This window comes from Mandrillus leucophaeus, unplaced genomic scaffold, assembly GCF_000951045.1.
Source record: "Mandrillus leucophaeus isolate KB7577 unplaced genomic scaffold, Mleu.le_1.0 Scaffold809, whole genome shotgun sequence".
NCBI classification, from domain to species: domain Eukaryota; kingdom Metazoa; phylum Chordata; class Mammalia; order Primates; family Cercopithecidae; genus Mandrillus; species Mandrillus leucophaeus.
In genome coordinates, this window is record NW_012108797.1 from 1,025,569 (window position 1) to 1,035,456 (window position 9,888).

Here is a 9,888-nt window from a genome sequence, read left to right on the forward strand (position 1 = left end):
AATAAAAATATAATGCAATGATGATTATCAGATCATTTTGTATACTAGGGAATTTTTAAAGTTATCTGAACATCAAATTAAATGTAATGACAATGAAAGAATTTCCACCTGTCATATCATCCAAATATAAAAAGAAACCATTCAGGATTCCAGTAAGGTGGGCATGCGGGGAAGTCTACCCTGTTTCATATTGGTGGTGGGGATGTCATTTAGTACAACCTCTTTCCAGGTTGATTTGGTAATTTCTATTAAAGACTCTATGTATCCCCCATCTGCATGTGTTTGGGGACTGCTCCTTCAAGTATTCATCCTCAGCATGACCCCTGCCCCTCTGAGAGTGCATATTCTTCTTGACATCAGAACTGCCTGGAGACTCCAGTTTCTAAAGTACTGGCCCAGACACACTCCCTTGACTACAGAGTAGGAAACTTAGGTCTGACAAGGCTCTCTGTCTTTCAGAAGAGAGACAGAACTGGGAGCTTGGCTTCAGAGCTGAAGATACAGATTTCAGTAGTGACCTGGGTCAGCAGGAAAGCAAGATTTACTTGGTTATGGTGTGATGTGCAGCTCAGCATCAGTCTGCCTGGGGGCATATAGGGTGCAGGTCTCTGCTTTTCCACTTAGTGGCAGGATGCTCCCCAGCCAGGCTGCTTAACCTGCAAACATCACTGTTTCTTCAGCTACAGGATGGTGTAGAGATTATATCCTCTACCTCCCAGGAATGTTGTGGGAAATTCATGAGATAGAAAAGTACCAGCGTTCAGGAAGGGTGAGTCCCCATGGCTCCCTGAGGCCAGAGATACTGCCCTTCTGTGGGACTTTATGTTACAACCACCCTATGACAATGTACAAATAAATGGTCATTCAATTACAAAAGAGTACAAGGACTTACATTTAATCAGTTTATCCAATATTGATTACTATAATAATCCACAGTGTAAATCGGAAAGTAATTACATGGAAATCACTTCTCCTTCCTTCCCATCTAAGGTCTCAGAAGTGCTTTCTCAGATGTGATCTCATTAACCTCTATATAGATCTGAGAGGTGTTAACCAAAACTGGCCAGCACAGGGGAAATGACTCACCTAAGGCCTTATAATGGGCCTGGCCCCCCATGTTCTATTGCATTGTTTTTCTGCAAAGCCTCATCTTGCAGGGTTACATTATACATATTTTTCTTTTTCTTTTCATTTTAGCAAAAGATAAAAATATATACTTTTATTGTTAAGAAACATTTTCTTAAATAAGTACTTATTTCATTCCTTACTGAAATGGCTTTTTTCTTACTGACCCATTGAAACCATGTTGGCTATGTTCAACATAACTAGAGATATCTTTGGCATTTTCTTCCCTTAGCTTCATATCTTGTAAAACATCTTGTACAAAAAAGTAAATTTACGGAAAAACACACATATAAATCACTTATTAATCCCCAAATGTAGTAAAATAACATAGCAAAAACTTTATCAAATCCATTTCGTGCACAAACTGGACAGATCTGTTACATATAATCTCTATATGCATCTGCAGTGTTTTATAAATTGGTGCTTTGACATCAAAAAGGAAGTATACAAAAAGGCCCCTCTTGTAATATCAATGACTCAGAATGATCTCACTATCATTGCATCTCAAATTTCCTTGAATTTATACTCATCACTGCCATATCACCATTCTTACAAAAGCAGTTAAGGAAAAAGATGCAGTGTGATTATAAGTAACATTCAAAATTTCATGTTATCAAGAGTTGAGCAGAGTACTAATTTTCCCTTTATAAACACATGCACATCCACGTAGAAATTCAAAGTCAAACTGCATAAAGTGCTTTTATCGACAGAAGGCATCACACACATTCCCAAGCAGCACTGTTCCCATGAGAAACTGAAAACGTTATTTCTTTGAATCTGGAATGCATCTTCCCTCTTCCAGGTGTGACCATTCAGTTTTTCCTGGAGCGATTCCAGCTTGTTTCCTTCTGGTGCCTTCCTTAAGAAATTTTGCAGTTGTTTCTGGTGCAGTTTTTGGGTGGGCTCTGGGGTGGGCAAACGATCTTCACTTTGCAGAGGCTGCTCCTTTTGTGGGTGGAGCTGGTGGTGAGGGAGTAGGAGAGGCCTCGCATCATCCTGGCATTCAGGCCCTTAGCCATGGAGAAGGACTTGAGGTGGCTTCTTAAGGCAATGGGGAGCGGGAGCTTGTCTACCAGATGCACAGGTGTGCAAGACACGATGGTGCGGCAGCAGAGGTCTTGCAAGCTCAGTACCTTGCTCGGCCTCCCGAGCCAGTTCAACCTGTGCCGCAGCAGCACGATCCTGGCCAGCTCCGTGAAAGACTCTATGATGTTGAAATTACATAGAGGGCTGACCTCAAAGAAGGTCACGCCCAGGCGCTCAGCATAGGCCTGGGCCTGCTCCCTGGGCACCTGCCTCTTGAATGCCAGATGTAGGCGATTCCCCACCAGGATTTTAGGGACACCAGGGGCATGCTCATCGATCTTCTTAATCCATCGATCCATACCCTCGAAAGACCAGCGGTTTGCAATGTCGTAGACCAGGATCACTCCTTGTGCACCACGAGAGTAGGAGCGGAATATGGTACAAAATCTTCCCTGCCCCGACGTATCCCAGAGCTTCAGCTTCACCCGCTGGCCGTCCAGCAGGATGGTGGTCGTCTTGTAGTCGATTCCCCCCAGGTGGCTGTACGGGGACTCGGCCGTGCCGTCCTGCAGGCTCTCCAGGATCTCGCCCTTGCCCACGTCGCTGTCGCCCACCAGCAGGAACTTGAGCAGGAAGTCGTAGGCCTGGTCGGGGCTGCCTGGGGCGCTCATCATGCTGGCCCCGCCCCGCGCCTGGGCCAGACCAGCAGGGTTGCACGCAGAGGCGGTGCCGGGCCTATTTTTCTTGAGAAATTAACATAGAACATAAAAAATGGGATGGCGAAGTTTATGAAATAAAGCGAAATGAGGTGGTGGCTTTGATGGTTTTCTTTTACAAACCCTGGGAAACTGCTTCAGCGATTGTTTTACTTTTTCTTATCCAAAACAGAGTAGAGACACAGCAGTTAATTCATCATTGAAACCTTACATTTCTCTTAACATTTCCATGTGATCGTTATGTAACGATGCCGTTTGGATTACGTCAAAGGACTCTCCTTTAAAGTAAGGACAGGTATGAAATAGGAAGGGGACTAAGATGTGTTGAGTACCGTATGTACCCTACGCTGTGTATGACGCTTAATTTGTTCTTTTACTTGTCAGAACAATTGTCTTTGGTAGCTATGATTGTTTCCATTTTACAAATCAGAAAAGGCAAACTCAGAAATGTTATGTAATTTTTAAAAATCTTGCTGTTAGTGTAGAGATCACAGAAATCACAATCCTGAGCCAGGGCTCTCCTCATATAATGCACCACACATCCTTTTTACTCTGTGGCCATGCAGGGTTTAGGAGTAAGTGTGAACTGTCTGTGCATGTGATCCTTGACAAGCCATGCATGTTTGCATGGGCACTAATACTTTTCTTGCTGCAGGTGGACATCTCCCACAAATATAAGAGTCAAGATCTCAGAAGAGACATCTAGGATATGGATTTTGTTAGAGTGTCTCATAAATAATATTCACCCAAGAAAGATGTGTTGAAATAACGCATGCATCCATCAGTGAAGGGTTTTAGATTTAACACATGTACAGCTCCTATAACAAAACAGCAAAACTGACAAAATATGTAAATGGTTCATGGATGACAAAACGCAAATGGCCAATAATCATAAGAAAATGCATTCTAGCTCACTAATACATTAAGGAATGCAAATGAAACCATCTAAATACACTTTTATCATCTATCGTTTGACAAAATTTAAATGTAGAAAAAGCTGAATAAGAATTTTTTTTTTTAATTTGCAAAAGAAAAAGGTAAAAAGTGGTTCTGTGTGTGTCTGGGTATGGGGGCGGGATGAGGGACCAAATACATCAAGGAAATGGAAACACACTTATCAGTTATAAACACATGTAAATACTGTAACAACGGGTACAAAGATGGTTAAAGAAATGAGAATGCTCAGACACATATAAGGGAGTTTAAATTACTGAAATCAAGCCCCAAAGGATAGATGTTTAAGCATGTAATGGATGAAACATTTTTCACATGTACAAAATATCCAGGTAAGAGGTTATTTGCTACAGCATTGCTGAAATCTTTTTAAAAAGGAAAAAATGAGAAGCATTCTAAGTATGCATCAACACAAAACAAACAATAACAAAGTTGTCTCCCTAATTTACACAAACTCCCCTAAAAACATTGCCATGATCTGAATGGTGGAATCTGACCATTTCTCGAGCCCTGGAAGCCCATCTTTTTTTTTTTTTTTTTTTGAGACAGAGTCTCCCTCTGTCACCCGGGCTGGAGTGCAGTGGCCGGATCTCAGCTCACTGCAAGCTCCGCCTCCCGGGTTTGCGCCATTCTCCTGCCTCAGCCTCCCGAGTAGCTGGGACTACAGATGCCCACCACCTCGCCCGGCTAGTTTTTTTGTATTTTTTAGTAGAGACGGGGTTTCACTGTGTTAGCCAGGATGGTCTCGATCTCTTGACCTCGTGATCCGCCCGTCTCGGCCTCCCAAAGTGCTGGGATTACAGGCTTGAGCCACCGCGCCCGGCCATGGAAGCCCATCTTCTAAAAGGGAGGTGCTCAGGGTCCTCTAGGGAGGATGAGGGATACAATCTCTTTCTAATCCTGCCACTTACCTGAAGAGGCCACTTAGGTTCTGTGAGCCTGAGCTTGGTCATCTGTGAAATGGGACTGACCATACCATCCTGACGGAGTTGTTCCCAGGCATAAATGGGAAAACCTGTCCAGAGTATATGGCATGCAGTGGGAGACTTCAATGGCCCTTTAAATGTTGAGACATAGCAGTAGGGGTTGGCTGAGCCTCAAGGCCAAGGCAGGCATCGTGAAAAATCATTACTCATTGTTTCTCCTAATGAAAACACAGATATCCATATAAAGAAGGCAAATCTCCCTGATACACCTTGATTTCAGAGTTTTAGAGATGGAGTTCTCTACATTCTTGTGTGTTTCATAATCTCACAAAAACTGTTCAACATCATGCCTCCAAGAAGACACAAATCCAGTTCCCCATGCTGGTAAGAAAAAAACTGATCGGTGTAAATGTAAAAACATATGTTCCAGGGCATCCATACAATGAAACACCAGGTAGCAGTGACAAGGCTGTAGAAAGGTGACCGAGAGAGGTGGAGGCAGTAGAGCAGCATCTGGGGAACTGTGTCTATAGTGTCCTGGAGAGGGGAAGACTGAGAGAGAGTGTGAGAAGGTCTGAGAAGCCTGTACAGGGATAGAGTTATGGAGAGTGAATGCCTTGCTCTCTGGGAGGGACGCCCCGCCCCCCCGTCTCCACCCCCTCCCCCTCTGACAGTATGGACAATTCAACCTACACTGAGAAGGGAAGAGATGATAAATCAGTGAATGCGATGTAGATTTGGGGGTCAACAGCAAATGCACCTGCTTTAATATACATGTGAATTTTCCAAACAGAACTAGAACCAAAGTAAACAAGTTATTTTGAAACATGTTACTCTGCAAAATGTACAAAAACAGAGATAGCTGTGATGCCTTCTACTGGCCAGAGACAGAAACGCAGCTCTGATAATCTCAAACCGGGGACTCAGGAAGAGGGAGGGATGGAGGTTGGAGGTTAGCTCCAAGGTACCAGCCACAGTTTTCCGGAATTATTCACCTAATAGTAGCGATTTCCATGTATCCATCATGTTCCAGAATATATGAAACTGATATTGGTTCCAATTCCCTCTGCAACTAAAGTTGCATCCATGATTGTGTATTTGGGGTGGTAGAGCTAGAGGACACACACACACTCACACACACACAAAACCTCTGTCAATTAGACTTGTTATTTACTTCTTTCACAATAAAATAGAATATAATGAATGCTTTTTCAAGTTAATGAAAATTATGTACACCTTAACTTTGATAATTTGTTCCAAAGTATTTTGTGTGTTCAAATTTTCATCAAAATACTTTTATTCCCAAATCCAATTTTCAAACAGTATACAAGAGCATACTGATAAATCAAAATTAACCTGAGCTCTCACTGGTCAACTCCCACTCCTTAACCCCAAGGGGTCTGCTGTTCCTAGGATGGTGCATACTCTCCTGACATGTCCCTGTAGGTGAGGTGCACATCAACACGTTTACCTACACACACACGTTGTCTTCTCCAAAAGTGCAATCACAGTACTTATCTTTTGTATCTTGTCATTATAAATTCTCAAGATTTTAAAATGCATTTTACTAGTTCTTGAGGGGTTGGCATATTTTAGTATGTTTATTGTTCATGTACATTTCATTTAAATTCTCTGTTGAAATAGTTGCCATTTTGTTACTATGTTTCACAAATCATGGATACTAACCCAATTAAACTTCAAAATTTGACTTTAAAATTATACAGATCTTAAATTTCAAAAGAAAAAACATTGAAAAACACCTGGGGAGCAGGTACTGTCAGCCTGGAGGGAGATTAGAGCATTCAGGGCCCTGGAATAATGAAGAGAAAATGATAAAAGTTTAGAGTATTACGGAGTTTGTGCTGATCAGGAAACAACAAAGTTGTCTTCCTGATTTACATAAACTCCTCTAAAGGCAGCAGCCTAATTTGAATAATGGTCATAATAACCTTGGATAGCAGTTAAGATTAAAGGAGATGAGGTGTAAAGTGCATTTGCTTACGGTAATTTAGTGCATGTTTCTTTCCTTCTCTCTAGCTCACCTGTCCCAAGGCCAACACCTAAGCTTCTGCCTAAGCCCACTTGCCACTTTAGGGATCAGCCCTCTTATGTGGCCCTACACCCAGATCTCATGGCACAAAGCACAGGATTTCGCTTCCCTTGTCATCTTCAGAGGAGTTGTTGAGTGGGAACCCATGGGACCACAATAGCAGGGGAGTGGAATCTGACCATTTATCAAGCCCTGGAAACCCATCTTCTAAAAGGGGGTGATCAGGGTCCTCTAGGGAAGGTGAGGGATGGAACCTCATTCCAATCCTGCCGCCTACTTGGAAAAGTGATTCAGGCTCTGTGAACCTGAGCTTGGTTAGCTGTGAAATGGGATTGACCATATCAACCTTACAGAGCAGTCCTGAGGGGTAAATGAGAAAATCTGTTGAGAATATACAGCAGGGAGTGGCCTTTAAGTATTGGTACACAGCATGAGGGACTGGCTGAGCCTCAAGGCTAAGGTAGTCAACATGAAAAATCACTTCTCATTGTTTCTCCTAATGACAACACAAACATTGTGAAGAACAAGCAAATCTCTCTCTCAAATGCCTTAAGTTCAAAGTTTTAGAGACCAAAGGTCTCTGCATTCTTAGGTGCTTGGAAAGTTCACAAGAGCTATTCAACATCATGCCTCTGAGCAGACCCAAATCCACTTCCCCATGGTGGTAAAGCAGGCGTGTTTGTGAACTCACCTGGTGAGTTCCATGACAGATCACATCACGGACACAAGGAGTGGCGATTGTCTAATGAGTGCTCCAACACTGCTCAGTATTTTAATATGTTTATAGGAATATTGTAGACCCATTTTGCAGTAAACAGTGCAAGGTTCTCAGATCACACAGTATCTAGCTACATCACAGAAATCTAGGAATTACAAGAATTTCTATAACACAATTTTCTATTCTTTCATTAGGTAATAACTAAATGTGTATTGAGCTTTAAAAGCATACTAGTCTACTGGAGGTGTCTCATTAACTAAAGTGGAAAGAGGGTAAGAATTCAAATGAATATATGGGTAACTTCGTGGCTCACATTTGAGAGGAGATGGTTTCTTCAAATTAACTTTAAACTTTCTCAAATTCCAAAGAATTGTTTTAAATATCCTTTTTTGTTCCTCATCACCTGATACAGTTTGAATATATGTCCCTGCCAAATTTCATGTGGAATTCTAATTCCTAATGTTGGAGGTTGGGCCTGGTGGGAGGTGTTTGGGTCATGGGGGCAGATCCCTCAAGGCTTGGTACTGTCCTGGTGATAGTGAGTTCTCCTGAGATCTGGTTAAGTGTGTGGCACTCCCCCACCCCGCCCCCGCCACTTTCTCTCTCCTGCTTTCATCATATGACATACATACTTCAGCTTCAGGTTCCATCATGAGTAAAAGCTCCCTGAGGCCCTCTCAGAAGCTAAATAGATGCTGGTGCCATGTTTGTAAGCCTGCAGAACCATGAGCCAATTAAACATCTATTCTTTATAAATTACCCAGTCTTAGGCATTTCTTTATAGCAATGCAAGAATGGCCTAATATATCATCAATTCAATTCAGCCACAAGATATCTTTCTTTTCTCCTCTCCCCTCTTCTCTCTTCCTTCCTCTCCCTTTCCTTTGCCCTCCCCCTCCCCTCCCTCTCTCTCTCTTTGACTCTGTCTTTTCCTTCTCCTTCAAAAAATTGTCTACATTTTCTACATCCTCTATTAACATTACTTCCCATTTACTCTTTACTCCACTGCACTGTGGCTTCTGTCCCCAGGATTGCAATGAACATGATCTCGCCAAGGTTACAATCCCCCTTTTGGTCACTAGGTCCAGTTTTTTGTTTACATATATTACCATACTGAGTATTGCTTTTAATGAACTCATAAAATATGCATGCTTGTCCAGTTGCTTCTTTAAACTTAACACAAATCTGTGACAGGTTCTGGAGCATGAGGTACTGGACACAAATCCAAGCTGTCCCACTCCCTAACTATGCAGTATCAAACAAAGTCTTTATTCTCTCTGTCATTCAGTTTTTCATCTATAAAATAAGGATTAGTCACAGTATCTACCTTGTAAAACAGTTATGAGCACTGACTGACTCAATACATTAAAAGCATATGATTCATAAGAAATGTTAGTCATTTTAAATTCTTTTTACATATCTTACTGGCATTAGTATCACTGTAGATATGAAAAATAGGATATCGGCCAATGAATAGTTTCCTACGGCCACCATAACAAATTATCACAAACTTTGCACATTTAAACAACAGAATTTCATTATCTCATGGTTCAGAAGTACAAAACCAAAGCCCAAAGTACAAAACCAAGGTGTACGCAGGACCACACTGCCTCCAAAAGCTTTAGGGGAGAATCCTTTCTTAGCTCTTCCAGCTCCTCCTTTGTTTGGTTTGAGGCAGCACAACTCCAATCTCTACCTCAATCTTCACATGGCCTTCTTCCTTGTGTGTGTCAAATCTCCCTCTGCTTTTTTTTTATACAGACACCAGTCATTGGAGTTAGGCATCAACCTACATTCAGGATATTTACTTCTGGAGATCTTTCACTTAATTATATCTACAAAGACCCTATTTCTAAATAAAGTTTGGGTGGGTTAGGATTGGGACATGTTTTGAGGGGGACACAATTCTACCTACTAAAGTTAAACACGCAAGTTACACTACAAATGTTAGATAAGGTAGTTTTTATAGGTTAATATATAAATGCTGTATGCATGTTTAATCTAGGTTTTTATCCTCTGTGTATGAAATACTCTTAAACTACAGAGATAGGTCAATGATATCAAGAGACAATGCAATAAAAACCAATATTAATCTCTCCAAAACACAAGAGACAATGCAATAAAAACCAATATTAATCTCTCCAAAACACAAGAGACAATGCAATAAAAACCAATATTAATCTCTCCAAAACACTTGTAGACACACAAACAAAATGAAAAAGAATCCGATTTAGTCAATCAGCAAAGTCATAAGTTATAATGCAGTATATGGTTCCACTGTGAAAATATATGTATCTATCTCTCTCTACATGGGTTTATAGGTATGTGTGTGACTAAAAATAAGTTAGTATACTACATGGACAGAAAAAGATC

The 9,888-nt window shown here is 41.4% G+C and overlaps 1 protein-coding gene across 1 annotated transcript; it reads right to left on the reverse strand.

Annotated features, from left to right (window-relative positions):
* Window positions 1-1,847: 1,847 nt before the first annotated feature.
* Window positions 1,848-2,881, reverse strand: RAB40AL (RAB40A, member RAS oncogene family-like). Its single transcript, XM_011967713.1, has one exon. It carries the CDS (start codon window positions 2,823-2,825, stop codon window positions 1,986-1,988), a length of 840 nt encoding a protein of 279 aa, XP_011823103.1. The 5' UTR covers window positions 2,826-2,881; the 3' UTR covers window positions 1,848-1,985.
* Window positions 2,882-9,888: the final 7,007 nt, after the last annotated feature.

Excerpts from the sequence above, each read along its gene's own strand:
- RAB40AL (XM_011967713.1), bottom strand. The coding sequence starts at position 2,825 with ATGATGAGCGCCCCAGGCAGCCCCGACCAGGCCTACGACTTCCTGCTC.